This window comes from Choristoneura fumiferana, chromosome 6 (assembly GCF_025370935.1).
Source record: "Choristoneura fumiferana chromosome 6, NRCan_CFum_1, whole genome shotgun sequence".
Lineage (NCBI taxonomy): Eukaryota > Metazoa > Arthropoda > Insecta > Lepidoptera > Tortricidae > Choristoneura > Choristoneura fumiferana.
Genome location: NC_133477.1, coordinates 17,404,468 through 17,423,530, shown reverse-complemented (window position 1 = coordinate 17,423,530; position 19,063 = coordinate 17,404,468). Strand labels below are relative to the sequence as shown.

General features: G+C 38.6%; 2 protein-coding genes across 2 annotated transcripts in view; one reads left to right on the top strand and one right to left on the bottom strand.

The window, feature by feature from the left end:
• LOC141428736 (unconventional myosin-XV-like) overlaps positions 1 to 14,750 on the bottom strand; it is a gene marked incomplete in the record, with an annotated part of 88,221 nt that extends 73,471 nt beyond the window's left edge. The window contains 1 exon segment of the mRNA XM_074088749.1: positions 14,515 to 14,750.
• A 2,805-nt stretch (positions 14,751 to 17,555) lies between these two features.
• On the top strand, positions 17,556 to 19,063 carry l(1)10Bb (BUD31-like protein). The gene is made up of 2 exons (XM_074089514.1): positions 17,556 to 17,782; positions 17,952 to 19,063. The coding sequence occupies exons 1-2, from the start codon at positions 17,689 to 17,691 to the stop codon at positions 18,290 to 18,292; spliced, it is 435 nt and encodes a 144-aa protein (XP_073945615.1). The 5' UTR covers positions 17,556 to 17,688; the 3' UTR covers positions 18,293 to 19,063.

Sequence of the window (19,063 nt, the reverse complement as noted above, 5' to 3'; positions counted from 1 at the left end):
AAATTCAGAAACAGGCGGTTGCTACATTATGAAATTACAAGAGATGCGAGGGCGAGATTATGGATTTCGACTAATTGAATGATCATTTGATCATACTTACCTCAATGTGATCATATGAAAGTTGATGTTAAATTGTAACTAAGCGTATCGCAACGATCATTTAATTTTGATTGCTTCCTTGCAATAAATACTTATCTGAAGCATTTGCCGTGAAATATGCGGAAATGATTACACAGATAACAGACGAGTCTAGTACGCTAGCCTAAGCTAGAAGCATCCTGATCGAGATTTCTAACAATGCAATTAACTGCATCCGCTTGCATTCCAGACAACCAATAATTGGTTTTTGATTGGCTTGCGATGACTCTCGCTGCTTTGTTATCTGTGATCAACCATTTTGATAATTAATAAATGGGTTTTGATTTTTATTTATATAAAAACTAGCGTTTACCTGCGGCTTCGCACGCGTAAACTATTCGATCTGCTAGTTGTAACTAAATGTAAACAATTGAAATTCCGGGATTTTACAAAATTCCCCCGGAAATTCTAAAATTGATAAAATTGGTTGTGTTAAGAACAACTACAAAATTTCACGACTTTAAACCCAGCAGTTGAAATTTCAAGATATATAGGGATAAATACCTATCCCGTGGGAATATCGGAATAAAAAGTAGCCTAGTATTATTCCAGATGTCCAGTTAACAACATACCAAATTCCATGACTCTAAGCCTGGCGGTTGTTATTTCGAGAGTTTATCCCTATCCCTTGGGAACATCGGAATAAAAAGTATCCTATGTTTTAATCCAGGTTATAAACTAACTTTTTACCAAACTTCATCCAAATCCGTCCAGCCGTTTCAGCGTGAAGAAGTAAGTAACAAACATACTCACTCACTCACTCTTTCACAAACTTTCACATTTAAAATATTAGTAGGATTAACGCCTATTTCTCTTGACCACGGAGTAAGAGCTAGGCCACACTACGGCTAAACCGCCGCGGTTTTTAACCGCGTGACTTTGTAATGCAAGGGGCCGCACTAGCGACTTCAAACTTTACAATTCATTGATATGGACCTCCGCAAAATAACGCCTCATCATCATCATCCCAGCCTATATACGTCCCACTGCTGGGCACAGGCCTCCTCTCAGAACAAGACGGCTTGGGCCATAGTTCCCACGCGGGCCAAGTGCGGATGGGGAACTTCACACGCACCATTAAATTGCTTCGCAGGTTTGTGCAGGTTTCCTCACGATGTTTTCCTTTACCGCAAAGCTCGTGATAAATTTCAAATGTAATTTCGCACTTGAATTTTGAATCTGCTTGAGAGGCGATAGGTCAAACCACTAGGCCACCACGGCTTCCGCCTAAATAACGCCTAATTCAATACTATGGAAATATTTAATTCAATCATCCGTTAATTAACAATGCTATATCATACCCATATTTCCATCAGCCATTGCAGTAACAACAGAAGTGCCATTCTCATACTTTCTAACTGCGTAACCACCCAGCTATTATGCGGCGGGATTACGTGTAGTATGGACGGACATTCAATAAAACTATGATTCGAGTCATGGGAAATTTGTTATGACTCGTGGCACAAAGACTCGTAATAAAAACAATACAAGTTTCTGTGAAAAAAAAAATCAATACAAGCTTTTTTATGCCGACTGTGCTTTTTGTTGGCTCTACTTGCAATGACATCCAACTTACATAATGTAAACCAAATTTCAAGTGAATCTAACTCTTGGAAGTGGGTCAAAATGAACTCGTATGGCAAGATTTGATCCAAACAAAATTTGGATGGATTTGTGAAGTATCCTAAAAAAATTAAATTTGGTACGAAGGTACCTAGCTGTTATCTTTTACCACAACCAATAAGAAACTTTGAACATTAAACTACCGTGAGACTCACTCATATTAAATGATATTGTAACGGATAACTCACGTCTTAAACCGAGTTTAGCTCGACATCGGGGGGTGTACTCGGTTTAAGACGTGAATTATCCGTTACAATATCATTTAATACCAATAAGAAACGTTTAAAAATCTTAATTTTTTATGTTTCTCTGTGTATGTCAGACAGAAACCATCTTAAATGCACTGCATTATATATTGTTAAGGACTGCATTGAAGGACTCCGCTAAAGCAGCATTTCCACCAATAATGTGCGAGGATGTATTACGTACGAAAGATGTTTTTCATTAATCAATAGAAACGCTTAATTTACACATCTTCGCACACATCTCTGGTGGAAACAGCTGAGTGGAGCGAGGCGAGGTAAATGACACATCCTCGCACATCTCTGGTGGAAACGCTGCTTAAGACTAGATATGGATATTCGGGATACCTACAAATTTGTACGCAACCATTGGAGCGCGAGTGCGACTCGTACTTGGCGCTTTTTAACTTAATTATTCTCTTCACAAACGGCTACTTTAACCAAAGTACTAACGTTCACACGCTTAAGTTTGTAACTTAGTCCGCGCTAACAAAAGACGATTGTCGCGCGTGCATGCGCACAGACGATTAGCAAGATCCGCGCATTTGGCGAGTCGGGCCGCTTTCTTCCACACCTCTACTCTAGGCTACACGGTGAGAAAACTTAAGTGTACTTATAGCTTGAAACACACAGAGCGGTGGCGGGGCGGTGCGGTGCGGCGCGGAGGCGGTACCGGTTGTAATATTCGAGCTAACATGAAAGAGACCACACAGAATACCGCGCGGCAAATATGGTCTCTTTCACGTTAGCTCGAATATTACAACCGGTACCACCTCCGCACCGCGCCGCACCGCTCCGCCTCCGACGTCCCGGGTGCGGGTCGGGAGTGCGGCGGGCGTAGTTACGTGGCTGTATATGAACAACATCCAGGCCCGCTGGGAACGGGCGTGCAGGGCGGCAAAACCAGATATCGCAACGAAAAATTCTCATAACTTGCATGAGGTTTTACATGGGGCGGCTTAATCGGTATTGCACGCGGGCGTTCAAACAGCGGCGGGCCGGGTGTATAATGATCGGTATAACAACGTTTGATATAATTTCAAAGGATAGGAGCTTTACAGAACTTTTTTATAAAATAAATAAACCTATCCTAACCTAATCCAAAGTACATCATATCGAATTAATAACAATAGAAATAAGTTTAGTTTTCAAGATAAATTGCATTATATCAAATGAAAATTATATCAATTGTTGTTATATCCCTCGTTACGCACCGCGGTGGGCCTGACAATGACAACATAACACCGACGGCGGGTGCGCGGGGCAGGTCGTGCGCAGGCGCTAGGGTCTGATATTGTTAATTGTGGCAAACACACAGCAAATAAATAACAGCAAAAAAAAAACAAATATGTCCAGCCATTTTAAAATCATTTGCTTAATATACTTTCGGCAATTCATTTTTAGTATAAGTAATACAGATTATAAGGTTAGACCTAAGTAATTCATATTTTTGTTGCAAAATTTTCTAACAAACGGAACAAATAATTACGGAAAAAAATAGGCATCAGCAGTATAATATCATCGGTCCACCGGCCACAAGCCGCAGACTTTTTCACCGGCCTTAACAACGTAACTGTCGTGCGTTGACATAATTTCTTCCAGTCAACAGTTGCGGTAATGATAGCTCGTAAAACTGGTAATGATGATGGTTGGTGGAGTGTGGTGGCTGCCGGCTGTCGTACCCGACTGCCGCCAGAACGAAGGGCTATGTTTTTCGAGTGTATGTGTCTATACCTACTTCGTTTTTTTAGCATTAGAAAGAAGGTAAGCGATCTTGACGTGTCTTTTTATTGAAAAACACTTTTGAAAAATAAGTCACAGCAAATATGTGACAATTAGCAAGGACAAGATCACTTAAGTACATTCTTTTGGTATCATAAGATATAGTTACTGTTTTTTTTAAACGTTTTGATTGTTGTTCGACTCGTCATGATTGTTTATCCTTTTTTTTCTGATGTAAAAAAAACGAAGTGTAGGTATAGCCAACCAATTTAATTCCTGGGCACGATGGCATATTGTTCTGGGAATTAAATTGGTTGACTACAGTCGCAGCAATATCTGCTAGAAAAGGGCGCTCTATAAGGGTGGACCTTGGTCGCGGGTGAGCCAATTTGAGCCAAGTAATTGTTTTAGTTCATTGATTGACGCCTCATCGTAATGCTGAGTCAGCGGCCGTTTCACTTTTGCGAGGACACAAAAAAACGTGTACGTACCCTATTTTTTTCATTTCTGTATTTTTTTGTTTAATTTGTGCGTGTTGTTTAATTTTTGTTGTATTTGCGTGTCTTCGTAAGTGTGAATAAATGTCTTCCTTCTTTCCTTCTGTATATGGACCTCAGCTAAGTAACGCTTGATTCAATAAATTAGATTTTAACTTGAATTTAATGAAGATAGGTGCCATTCATGAAGATACCATTTACTCAACTCAACATTTAGCCGTCGAAAAATTGTATAGGTATATTAGGTATAATTAAGCCCTGAACGAGATTTCAGTATATCCTAAACTTCCTATTCTATACTTGTATGTATGTATGTATGTAAATACTTTATTGTACATAAAACACAAAAATAATACAAAAAGAAAACAACAAAACAAAAGAGTACAAAGGCGAACTTATCCCTAAAAGGGATCTTTTCAAGCTAACCTAAACAGGAAAGGAAAACTTAAAGATAGGCGACTGCTTGCAATTAAAAATAAGAAACAACGTTCGCACTTGATTATAAATAAGAAAGTTTTTGAAGACGTTCGGATATTTTCCTTAACAAAAGTATAATATGCACTTTCTTAGCATTGTTATCCTCCTAAACAAAGTTACTAGCAGGTAGCTTGTAACTCGAGCTCCTTCACCACGAGTACATGTTCAAGTACACAGTATGCACAGGTAATATTATATGGGTAGATGGATCCTTGACCGAGGTGCGCGGTCAAGTCGCACGTCCATCTGTTCCGCCTCACCGCCCTGCGCAGTGTGAGAATCAGAACATTTGTTCTTACAATTTGCCCTCTATATAGATTAAGAGCATTGGTGGTTAAACCTAGGGTCTATAAACTAACCGTTCCCGTGATTTCCTCTGTGAAGAATTCGTGCATCGCTATGCCGCGAGAACTACGCAATTTTCCAGTATAAGAAGTATCCTACGTCCTTCCCCGGGCGGGACCGTATCGCCATACCAAATGTCATTTAAACTATAATTGGTTCGGATACGTATTTAACTAAATGTAAACAAATAAACGTCAATTGGTGTATTAAATATTGAAATTCCTCCATTAAACTATCCAAACATTTACATTTCTGTGTTGAAATACATTAGTCTAGTCTAGTTTGTATTACAATGATAGATAAGTAAAATGTTTAAAATCCTTGAATTTACCAAATCTGGCAGCTGAAGTTTGTTTACATTTAGTTAAATACCTATCCAAACCAAGTATAGTTCCGAGATTATTATATGACTGAGTAATAACCAAATACATAAAATATCATCGCGAACATTCTCATTCATTATATATTATGTAGAATAGGAGAAGGGATTACTATATAATATGCCCGCATCTCTTCCTTCATTGTAGTTTTTTAGGGTTCCGTAGTCAACTAGGAATCCTTATAGTTTCGCCATGTCTGTCCGTCTGTCTGTCTGTCTGTCCACGTCTAATCTCAGAGACCGTTAGTACTAGAAAGCTGTAATTTGGCATGAATGTATACATCGTCACGCCGACAAAGTGGTAGAATAAAAAAACTTACAAAAAAATATTTAGGATACCTCCCATAGACAATACAATACAATACAAAGACTCAGCGATACAGAAAACAGATACACAGACAAAAAACGTAAAGACAGACGTAAGTTAGACGTAAAGTGGGGGTGTTTTTTTTCTCGACTAACCCTTTTTTGACTAGTGTAGGGTATCGTTGGTTAGGTCTTTTAAATTTAAACCATTGGGGGTTTCTAAGACGATTTTTCGATTCAGTGATTTGTTTGCGAAATATTCAACTTTAAAGTGCAAATTTTCATGAAAATCGAGCGTCCAAAAAAAAACTAAAATACTTATATCAAAATTTATAAGGAAAATTATAACGGCTAAGGTTGCTTGAGAATTATTAGTAGTTTAAGAGTAATTAGCAGCCTAAGGTATAAAATATACCTAAACTTAGAAGATTCCGTACACAACACGAAATCCTTAGAAAAATTTTTTTACTAATTTTTGCAGTAGAAATTCCGAGATCTCTGAGATGCGACTTCGGGTCTGACTGAACACACGATCTTCCGCTTGAGTCATACATACGTAGGTCATCTATAGGTCAACTCGCTAGGCTAACACGGCACGGCGGCTGTCTGTGTTTACAATCGAAAAATTATTTAAGTTTTATATGTTAGTTCCGTGCACTAGGTACTCGTATGCTGCAAGGATCACCTATTTTTACCTATATCTAAATGGTTGTACTTAGCGAGAACATGGTGAGAAGCACAAAGTGAGAACAGATTTTACGCCAGAAAGTCAAACGATTGGCACTGCATGCTGGCTGAATTGGCTGCTTTCTTATGTCAAGTTTTAGGCTTCGACTATTAAAAAGTTAATTAAGCGGCAAAATTACGAAATGTCACGAAATAAAATGGCACAAAATTGAGTTCTGTAAGAGTTCTGTAGTAAATTGATGGAGCCATTCAAAATTTGAATTGAGTTCTAATAGTGAGTATGAAATAGAATAAAGGAACAGCACTGAAGGACTTATGTATTGTACATACAATACAATAAAAACTCTTTATTGAACACCAACACATAGTAAGCAATACAGAAAACACATGTGTTATTTAGAGATTTCCCAAGGTAAGCAATAGGCAGCCTACGGTACTTAGGTACCTAATATTAGTTGGAACTTCTTTGACATGAAGAACAAGGTAACTTCTAGTCAAATGCAATGGAATACGGAAGAGGTTTATAAAGTACCTACCGCTTTGAAAAGTTCATGGCCAAGCTTCAAAAGAAATAATCCATTACAGGCATCGATTTAGAATTACAGGGCTCCCAATTCGACTGTAATTTTTTTATTTGTGTTACCTCAGGACTTTTTTGAGCCGATTTCGCTGATTATTTCTTATTTGAAAGTTGGTGCTTCTCATGTGGTTTCATTAGAAATTTGATCAGGATCTTACCCGTTAGCAGTTGACATTAAGCTGTTGTAAAATGGGAAAATCTAGACTTATTTTAATACCTACCTTTAAAAGTCGCTGTTCTGAACTGATGTCGTTCTGACGAGTACGATCTGTTTTAATTACCTGCCCCCACTTGTTAAAGGTCCTACCGGGAATACCGTTGGTTGGACTTAATAAAATAGAAGTCAGATACCTACCTACCTAACTTACTAACGTAGAAGGTAATCTCACGCAAGAGGGAGCTGCCTAGAGCTGCCTGAGGGACGAAAATTCGTGTAATTGCATGGCACATATAGTTCACATCAAATTCGTGGTGAAAACGCAAAGGCAGCTCGCTCCATCATTAGCACCAAACAGGTGTAATTTCGTTTATAATGCAGCGAACTCCCCCATTAGGCCCTGGCCACGAATGCTCGCGACCAGCAGCTCGGCGAGCGAATTCTCTGTTCATTGCTCGGTCACCCAGCTTACCACCCAACGGTTGATTGACAAGATGCGCAATGTATTTCCAAAAACGTTCGCCAGTCGCACGTACTTGTGGTCAAACCGTAAGAGGAAAGCACAATCTTTTCCGTCTGAAAACCTGCTGTTGTCGAAAGTTTTTTGCCCTTCTCGAAACCAGATTTATTACGATACGACAGGCCCTCGTGAATGGGTGCGTACGAGAAAGTCGCCGGCCCGGTCGATTGACATCGGCTGCGTGTCGGCATGCGTATGCGATTGTTTCAGTACTCACATCACTGACCTCTATTACACAATTAATATTTAATAGTAAAAGGCGACAGCGGAAAAAAATTGTTTGCGACACTCGCGCTATGAAGAAAAATACTATTTTAATTGACGTCGTTCAAACCATTTGCACTGTGTGTAGTCCTGAACAGCTGTGCTGACATTACTTCTTCTTCTTATTTTGGGCACCATCGCAATCGGGGAAAATGAAAAGCACCCCGTAGAGCGTCCCAAGATTTGTCAGCGGCAGGACACAGACGCTGTCCTACTACTAGCAGCTTCATCTCCGTTACTTTCTACTGTTATCACTTATCAGCATATTAATATGACACGAATAACTATTGCCAATAGGCAGTCAGTGTCCTTGTACGACAGCGGCTTGCATCAACACCAATCAAACTATCATGAAGCGAATGAATGAAAGCTGAAAGCACAGCTGAAAGTGAATTAGAGGTTGCTTTTTGATTGAGGCTGATTTTTTCAGCTAAAATGAAAGTATGTATTGGGTACATAGTTGCCGGTATCAAGTAGGTATTCAAGAAACAAATACCAAAGCTGTTCAACTATTATTCTAAACAGAAACTAGAAATTCAAGCCCGCCCGAAGGCCGCATTACGAAGGGCCTGAGCCATTGCAATTTCCAGCCCCATTTTGCTGCTAACATTGTTAATAACAGTGGAAGCTGATAATGGCTACCGTGACTAATTCGCAATGGCGACTTTGTCTGAAGTTATTGCAAGATACACACCGACAAACACAATATTGCTACTCCTATGTATAGCATAGTTACAAACAAATACATACTAAAACTAAAGTTCTGTAAGAATGAAACATGAGTAACATTCTTCAAATATTAATGATAATTAAAACTTAACTGTATCTAAATTTGATTCAAATGCTTATTCATTCTTAAACTTTTGATTTATAGCTCCCCAAGTCCGAACTGGGGCGCTACCACCCCCTTATGGGCGATGGGCGTGGATGGAACTTCTCGTGGGTGCCATATCGGGTCCAAAATATTTTAATTTGTGATTATTGAAATAGATAATGGACAGAAATATACAATTGGTATAATTAGTTATAGGTAAAAGGGAGTTGGGGTTGAATCTCAGTCACGTGCTCAAGAACGATAAATAATTTTGCTGTAGTTGATAATGGTGGGGAAAGTGCACTGTGGAGAGAAAGAGACGCGCCGAGCAAAAGAAGAAATCGCGGCTGCGGAATATCGAAGAGCAGAGGGGCTACTACGAAATTCTAAAATCAAAGTTCGTATCGCACCGTCCCTCTCACTCTCGTTTTAAATAATAAAAGCGTCAGCGGGACGGCATGACACGAAGTTCGTATTCAATTCACTTCGTAGCAAAGGTACATGAAGGCCATATAAAAAATTAAAAGTCCCGATGAAAATCCTGACATCATCCTAAAAGTCCTGACATTTCTTGTAACAAAGACCCTTCCCTGTCCCTTCGCCTGATTCCGTAGCCCACTCCTCCCCGCCACCATTTTTTTTCTCTGAGGTCTTTTCTATAAATCCGGACACTTGGCAATCCTGACAAAGGGTCAAAAATCCGGACATGTCCGAACAAATCCTGACGTATGGCAACCCTAAGTAAGATAAGAAAAGATAAGATACCAAGAAACCTTCAGCATTGAAGAGGCACTAGAAACACTTAACTTATGATCCGTATGTAAGTATCTAAGCAATAGAAAAAAAAATCCTACTTTGTTTCAACTATAGCTTTTAACTAAACAATTAAAATTATAAATCATCATTACGAAAGTATAAAGTTTTAACCCTGAATAGCTGCTCGGTCTAGCCAAGTGCGCGCGCCCACGTACTTCCGATGTGGAGGCCTACTTTTCCTTCGCGATTCTACTTCCATTTAGCGCTGCAGGAAACTTGACTGATGTATTGATGAGCGGCATTAATTAATTTCATTGCACGTTGCGTAATTGTTTCAAGTAACCTTCGGGATTTGTGTGGGTAGACGGTAGAGTAATATGACATGAATTTGTTGAATTGAAGAATAATCAATAAATTAGTTACCTAGAATGCAATACCATAAAAAAGGATTACAGCAGAAATAACTGATGTAAAAAGACAACCGCAAAAAAAATCGAGACTGTTCTGGAATCAAAAATGCTTATAATTATTTAAATGGTTGTCCGTTTGAAATTGAAAACGACTAAAAAACAGATAAATAGCGTTGAAAACCGCCACCTAATTTACCCAAGTTATGCAGCCTGGCAAAAAATATGATTGCGTCTTTAACCTAAAATCGTTGCGCAAAAAATCTCGCTGAAGATTTGCCAACCACATATGCTAAATGGCTAAGTAAGGTCTTTTCAATCGGCATCCCGCCGCTAAATCTTTGGCTTAGACATATTTGCTACAATTTATAGGGTTGTTAAGCGGCTTGATTTCACCAGAAATAGTATGCATTGTAGTAATATACCTATTTTACCTCGTAAACAAGATAATTAATAACAATACAACAAAATAAAACTCCAGAAAGTGTTTGGTGCTTGTTTACCATGGAATCCGTTTTAAAGCTCAATGAATTCTTTGTTTAGGGGGTTTCCTTGATAGGGTAACCCTAGCAAATAGGTGCAAATGGTAGCCAAGTGCCAGCCAGCATTCCTTTCGAGTAGGCTTAGCCTAATGTGCGGAATGCTGCAAAATGCTAAAAGGCAGTGTCGTAAATGCCTTACCTAACCCGCCAGGAAGCCTATACGCAGTTGACTATCACAGCTGAATGATAGAATGTAGTCTTACCGTACCGTCTGGGCATTTGGAAAACGAAATTATTTAACGTTTTTGATGATGCATTGCCAATTAAAAGAACATATCGATAATTGGGAATACTGAGTGAAGCTTGGTATCACCTATCACATTTTAAAGAGCATTGTCTGGCATTATTATTAGGTATTAAAGAGACTACCATCTAAAGTTCGAGAGCCTGATGTCGGCCAATCTGACAGTATATCAAATCAAATCACTAAATGGTGCTATGGATATGGATATTAGAAGTGGACACACTGCTTAAGCATGTGTCATCTTGAATATAAAAGCTTTAAATATTTATTAGCAATCATTCGAGTATTTAAATTTAGACAAGTAGGACTTTCTTGGTTGTATTGAATTGAGTAGAACCGGTTGGCGTCGTAGGCTTTTATCGCGTTGTTAGGATCGAGCAACGACATTTGGGATGTGCGCGAATCTCCTATAATAATGGACCTACTTTTAGTTAAGTGCAATGCATCATTTGCGTACAAACTATCAGATTTGCTTTGCGTTTAAATTGTTTACAGCAAATGAGTTCGTGTCATGACCACGAGAGACTAATTGAAACACTAATTGAGTTCTAATGTATCGAGGAATCAAGAATGTAGGTAGTGAGATTAAATGCTCCCATGCTACATTATAACGAGCGTTTCCCAGCTTTGGACTACGCATCCCTCCATTTATATTCCCAAATGATGAGGTTAATGCTTATATAAACTAAAACGGAAATCGTCTAGTGCGTCGTTTAACTTATGCAATGTCTAAAGCAATATCCTCTTGGTTACTACATTCTGACATGCCACATATCGGAACCAATTTGTAATGCCGAGGATTTTAGCATTTCTCGCGTGGTGCATGACTTCATGGAGCAGGTAAGAAGCGATTAGTTTCGGAGCGCGGGTGACGCCATCGCCATCCGACATCACCTCGAGCCATCTACCGCGCCGTACGCAAAAACTTAACAATAACACCGATCAGTTTATCTGTGTCAAGCGGTACTTTTCAAGACTCAACTTATAATATCACGGTGCCTCTTATGATGCGAGAAATTGTTTTGAGACTATCTTATAGGTAGGTATGACCTTAGCACCATTTGACCATCCGAAACTCTTTGTTTATTTAGTGAGCGGATCAAAATAAAGCCTTCAGCTGGGCTGAGCAGATTTAAACCATTAGCTCTTAACGTTCGATACCACTTCAGCAGACAGAATATTATGCTCGCGCGATTTTAAAATATAGTTACTACATAGATGAATAGAAGTCGTGACCTGACGTCTGTTCAGTATTGACAATGTCAGCGCTTCGCTAATTCCAACGTATTGTTGGCCGTGAGACTATAGATTAAGCGCAGATCCGATAGTCTTCTTCACTAAAGAATTTATCGATATCTCTAGCTGTCATAAAAAAAGGCCACCATAAGCCACTATCACTGTTTTCGAACAGAGGCAGTACTAATAACAATAACATCGATGCCAATAGCGCAGCACAAGTAATCTCCTTTTAAATTTTAACGTGTGGGACCCACATTATGGGTCATTTTAGATTGAGCAAGTAGGCACGTAAAAATGTTGTATCGTAGTGAAAAATATAGTGTTCTAAAGAGGCTTCTTGAAAGAAGAAAGTAAACAAACTGAGCCATGTGCCATGTGTGTGACTTCAATGCAGGCGATAGTGCAGATTTTCAGATAGGTTGTTCAGGAAGGTTGTTGAATGTCCGGTATGAATTATTCACTATTTAAGTTTGCAGGTAGGTACCTGTACCCCCTTTCGTGCTGTCTATTTGGAAACATTACCCTAAAATTGGCAGCGTAGGTATCGAATAAGATACATCATTTAAGTTCATCTTTTTGTATTGTTTTTTATTTTTGTTAGTTCTAGAAGAATCCAGCGAGGCTTGTATTGAGTACATTTTTCTCACCATGCCAAAGTCTAGGGTTAAGTAAACAAGCACCTACGCATCAGCAAACAAGAGGGAATCTGCAACCAGTTTTATTAGAATAGATAGCTACGTAGTTATATAGGAAACTACTCTTAGTCGTACGTCCTTACCTAGGTACTTACCTAAATTTAAACAATAGCATAGTAAGCATGAAAGCATAGGCACCTTCCAATAAACATAAGTACCATTTTGTTACCTAACGAATATTATACTTAATAGTTACTGTTATAAGCCAATGAAAGTCGTTGATGTCTTTAACATGTCATTACCTAGGTACCTTGTCGGTTCAAAAGGAAACAAGAAATATGATTAAGCTATTCGTTAATTAGGTTTAGGTAATTACCTAGTAGTACTTAGTCAACTCATTTCATTTGAGTAAGGCCCTGTCCGCAATGCGAATTTTTTTCGCAAAGAAATTGTACATAAGTATGTAAAGCGCCGAATATTTATTTATTCGTATGGCTTATTATTAAATACAACCGTTCAAATTCACAATATAATATCTATATTCTGTAACCATGATTGCGTCGTTGTCAACGGTAAGCAAGTCTGCCGGCTGACCATCGTACAGTGAGTGGGCAATGGGCGATGATGTGCTCGATGTCCTATACTGGGGCTCCACACTCGCATGCTGGTGGAATATAATTCGCGCGAATAAATATCGCGCGGAAAAATATCACAGGGCGGACAGGGCCTAATAGACTGCTATGCGATTCAATTAATACCTATTTGGATTGGAACGAATTCGCTCACAAGTTTTGGTAGACAGTTTTTTATTGCGACTTCAATAGTTGCCTGCCTACCCACAATACTAAACATCGGTGTTCCTAGTTCTAGGTAAGTAAAACTACCCTGACTAGAACTCGTTCTATCGGAAAATTAATTCAATTGCCTGTTTGTAGCGGTCATTGGTTCGAGTCACGCATAAAAAATCGTGCAGGCAGGGCAGTCTGCTTACTCGATTCAGGTTCGAGTCGTGAGATGAGGAGAATTTGATCGCTCTGGAGACTGGAATTGAACTTGCTTACGTGCATTACCTTATTGGACAAAGTGTATATATAATAGGGTAGATTAATAATGTAAAAAGGGGGGTATCATATTTTGGAAATATATTACTTTTTGAAGGGACCAAAGGTGGTAGCTCGGATCAAGTGCTTGGGAGAAAAATAGGTGATTAAAATCAGGTAAGTAGCAATTTTTTACTTCAGAGCTAGTAAGTACTACAGATGGATAAAATACCTACACTGACCACGTATTAGATAGATAGGGTAGGTACTCTTTGAACAAATAAAAGTGTAACAGTAAAGAAACAATAGTACATTGTTGTAGAGGCACGAAAGTAAGCAATAGATGAACGAGTTAGTTTGAAGGCCGACCCGAAGGGAAGGCCTCCGATAGTACGAGTTCATCTATTGCACTTTTGACTGCGAGGCGAGGAAATAAAAATAGTGTCACCCCTCCCGCACTCCAGCTCAGCACGCCAGGAATGAAATTCAGAAATTATATACTAAAAAGTCGTATCGTATTATGAAATACATATATTAATACGACCTGTTTTCGTAATGTGTTACATTGTTGTCGTGTTTTGCGAGTCATAAATTAGTCGGGTGTTAAATGTACATATATAGGCAGTTTTGGGTACTGGATTTAGGTTTTCTATGGTCACATTTTCGAGCATTTTGTGTTGTGATTGTCATTTAGGTGAGGCTAACTAATAAAGTAGGCAGATTTAGTACCCTATGTAGGACAAGTGTTGTTACCAAGTAATGGCATAGCTACAAAGGCTCTGCTCTTGTATCTTATACCTCCAGGTAGCTAAAGAGCCGCAGCATCGCTAACTTGAACCGGGAAAGCCTTCAACGTCACCTCATGACACAAACAGAAAACAGACACGTCTCACGACTTACCTATATCTACGCAAGACACCTGAAGTTCCTTAAAAACCTCCGTCAACTTTCACAAAACATGCCACAGAGCTCGCGAACAACTGCCACGGTATCATACACTTATCAACAATAAACTAACACTCGCCGAGAGTTGGGTTTCACTCATATTTTGACAAACGTTGTTTATTTCGCCCCCGACTGTTCGCGCGGACACTAGATCGCCGCCGGGGCCGAGCGAAAAGACTGGCTTGTTGTCGTCGGAGGTTGCGTTGCGCTCGCGCCGCATTCCTCACCGAGGCACGTAAACTGCTGCTCTCTCCCTCACACCGCCCGCGCCCCTGTCCGGGCGAGCGAGACGGAACACCGCGCAACCACACCATGTAGATAGGTGGGACCCGTTATTCACACACCAAACATGCCATAGCTAAATTGCGTACGAACTTAGCAAGTTTTTAAATCGCTAAAAATTCATTAATATTGATCGCCCAGTCCCATCAAGCATGGATATCGTTCATTTATTTATACTTTTTATGTCATGAATACGCGCGTATGGCACACTTATTTTATCACCAAACTCATTTTCGCAGTTAGTGGAGCATGCATATCGTTTATTTTTTGTACGACCAGGTAGGCAATTAGTGGCTTGAAATCTGTTAAATACAGGTGATCCACCTGAAGTGGATTTAACTGCAATTAAGTCTTGTCTCCTACACACACACACACAAAAGGGAAAGTCAATAAATTCATGTAATTTAATTACATATTCATTCAATTATTTTCATGATTATTTTTACCTACTCTAGGTATTACTTTTCTATTATTTTTCGGTAACCCATCTGCCGTCACCAGCACCAATTAAATATTAGTCAAAACAAAGCATGCAACAACAACGGGTAGCATGGTGTACGGTTGTGTTACTCTGAAGATGAGCTCTGGTTGAGTTCGAAACGTGTCAGTGTAGTGTGGTGGTGGTGATAGATGGGTTTGTGTGATTTGTTGTGTGTTCTTACAGTGTGGAGGTGGAGGAACTGCATGAACACGCATATTTTGCATAAGCTTAGCTATCGCACAGTGTAAGAAAATGTTCTTAGACTTTGGCTATCGTAAGGTCGCGTGTGAGTAAGGAAATTCTTTTAGTTCATTTACTTTAACACAGTAGAAGCAATTTATGGTCTTCGTGATGCATATGGTAAAAACGGGTTGTGAAGCACCAGGACTTCTCAATAATGAACGTCTCTGCATCGGAAAAAGCAATCTTTCGTAAAAGGTGACGAGCAGTTGATATTAAAGTATTGTATCATAGATTATTACACTAAAAAATTTTTTTTTTAATATTAGGTAGCATTTTATTTCATTAAGTATTTATAAATAAAGCAATGAATATGAAGGTAAAGTTTTCTTTTATAACAAAGGAACTTACTTACCTAGCTATTAAGTATAATGACTAATGAAGTAACAACCACTTTGAGACGTTTCCCTGCCTGCCTAAGAGTAGGAAGAGTAGGTTAACTACTTGCAAACAATCAAAATCAGTTGTTTAGCGAGAGAAAACGGTGTTTGTCATTTTCACTTAGCAACCAGCCGGAAGATATATATTTTAAACCGATTCGGAGGTTTGTATTCCACTGTATTACGTACCTACCTAGGTAACTTTTTTTTTCATTGGTGAATATCAATGTGAGTGAAACACGTGTAATGCCCCCACGTGTCCTATCGAAGAGTACACCTATAGGATAAGTGAAATATTACAAAGATAGCTACCGACACGGTTATCCCTTGAGTCATAATTTAAGAGAATACGAAATTACCTAGAATCTTAAGGATGATACTGATGAGCTAATTCTTCCTTATACGAAGTTGCGAGAAAGACCGAGGCAATAATTACAAGAGGGAAGGAGATCTGATAAAAGTGCAGGTTACGGCAGAAATTGATTCTTTTTCATTGTTTGAAATTCTTGATTGTGTCGATCATAAAAAAAGCGTTACAGTTAGAAAATATATAATAAACTTAATTAAAATCAATTGATTCCATGCGCTTTCAATTTCAGTAAGTGGGCATCTCTATCTACCGTTGTAAGTACCCTGAGTTTATGTCTCCGATTTCAACAAAATTTGGGAGGTAGACTCAGTTCATGATCCCGAGCTGTAAAAACAGGCGTGTCTCCTGTCTCCAGATGTGTCCCCAAAATATTGTATGGATGTGTCCGTTTTGTTACGCAAATTATTAAAAAAATCGTAACAAAACTGACACATCCATCCATACAATATTTTAGGGAGGGGACACATCTGGAGACCCTGTTTTTCCAGCTAAGAATCATGGACTGAGTTTACCTTCCAAATTTTGATGAAATCGGAGACATAAACTGGGTACAAGATGGTACAAGTACAACGGTAGATAGAAATGTCCACGTACCTAGTTTTTTTTTTATTGTGATAGGGAGGTAAACGAGCAATCTGGTCATCTGATGGGAAATGAACACTACTGTGCCCATGAGTACCAACTATTTGTTTATAGATTTACATTTTCAGTTTACTTTATATTATTATCCATCAGCTGTTCGGTTAAATAGGTAGGTACTTGCACGTCGTGTCGTGTCCCACTGCACGGTATAGACCCTGCCTCAGAATGATAGGGCTTCGTAGTTTCATCCCACGTGGACTCAATGTGGATTGGGATTTCCCCGTAAAGCTCATTATTTTATTTGAAAATCGGTTATTAAATGCAACTTATTTAAAAGAATGAAAATAATGAAACCCGGCCCTGAAACTACATAGTTTAAAATTGTCTATTTTCCCGCCAAGAAGTGACGAATGGTGAAATGAAGAAGCAAAACCCAAACTTTTACCGTATTTTCGCAGGGGAGGGTAATATTTTTTTATTTTTATAAGAGGGTAATTAAATCTGTTTCTTTTTTCGGATTCGTGATATTAAAATTCTAAATAATTAATTTATTACCTATTTTTATCAAGTAGATTTTGTTTAATAGAGTAAACCTAACAAGAGTAAACACGTTTTTTACGTTAACTGAAACTGATTATCAATTTTTGACTTTGACAGATGTCACCGATTGACAGTGATCATGTCAAATTGACGTCGATAATCTAGCAAGCAACAGCCAACGCTCTCTTTTGTGCTATTTTGTTATTCTGTCTGAAAGTGAAAAGTTAATTCTGGTACAATAATCCAGTAATAAGATGCCGAAAGTGCGTCGCAGCCGTAAGTCACCACCAGAAGGCTGGGAGCTGATCGAGCCCACTCTCGAGGAGTTGGAACAGAAGATGCGCGAAGGTAGGTTAGCCTTTCAGAAAAACTAACTTGTACTAAACTAAATGTGAGAAACTACTTAAACTAAGAGAACAAGACAACAATGTAACGCGGTGACGCCATCCTCTCAAATATCTAGAAATTATCGGCCATTTTGGTGAGCGATATTAAATCCATTTGTTTTTCTTTACAGCTGAAACAGAGCCGCACGAGGGAAAGCGCAAACAAGAATCATTGTGGCCGATATTCAAAATACACCATCAAAAATCCCGCTACATCTATGATTTGTTCTACAGAAGAAAAGCTATCAGCCGGGAATTGTACCAGTATTGTCTTGATGAGAAAATAGCTGATGCAAATCTCATTGCTAAATGGAAGAAGACCGGATATGAAAACCTGTGCTGTTTAAGATGTATACAGACAAGGGACACTAACTTTGCTACTAATTGCATTTGCAGAGTCCCAAAGAGCAAGTTAGAGGAGGGCCGTATTGTGGAGTGCGTGCACTGTGGCTGCCGAGGTTGCTCTGGGTAGAGCAAACACTTAGATAAATACTTAAACTTAGGTTATGTTAATTAATTAAAACTTCTTACTTAAAATCTATAGCCCAGATTAAACCTGCAAGTAGCATTACACATGACACTTTCAAACTCATTCCCAATATGACCTCATAATGTAATACAACTTGCACCATTTATTTTGCTATCCTGGGTTTAAAATTGAATGCAAAAACCTATATTTAAGTGGCTGGTACCAGTTACCTGTCTTGCATGTTGTGAAAACATCCTAATTTTGATTTATGGACAAAGTTAAATTTTTTCAAACAAGTCAGTCTTATGTGTGACAGCACTGACTGTGACCGACTGTTAATTATAGTAATTATAATACAGGCATTAAATAAACATTTCATATTTTCAAAATCAAAGTATCTTTAGGTATTTTAGGCTATAACAAGCACTTAAAAATGTCAAAAATCTACCACCTGTAAAAACGTCTGATTAGAAGAATCTAGTAAGAAACTCAATGAGGTTGATAATGACTTATGACATACATATTTAAAAGTTTCTCATACATTTCAATACTTGTACAGTAGAGTTCAAAAACTTGTGAGCAAAATTTTGATACCATCTACTTCGATGTAAGTCTGTGATTGAGAGATTGGATGTGACTAAAAATAAACCATAGCTCATTAATTAGAGATAAGATGAAGATGATGAATTTGTTCATTAAGTCAGTTACTAAACCTGCAAATAACAGGAATGTCTTTGTTCCAATGTTTAAATTGAATAAATGAGTATATTACTT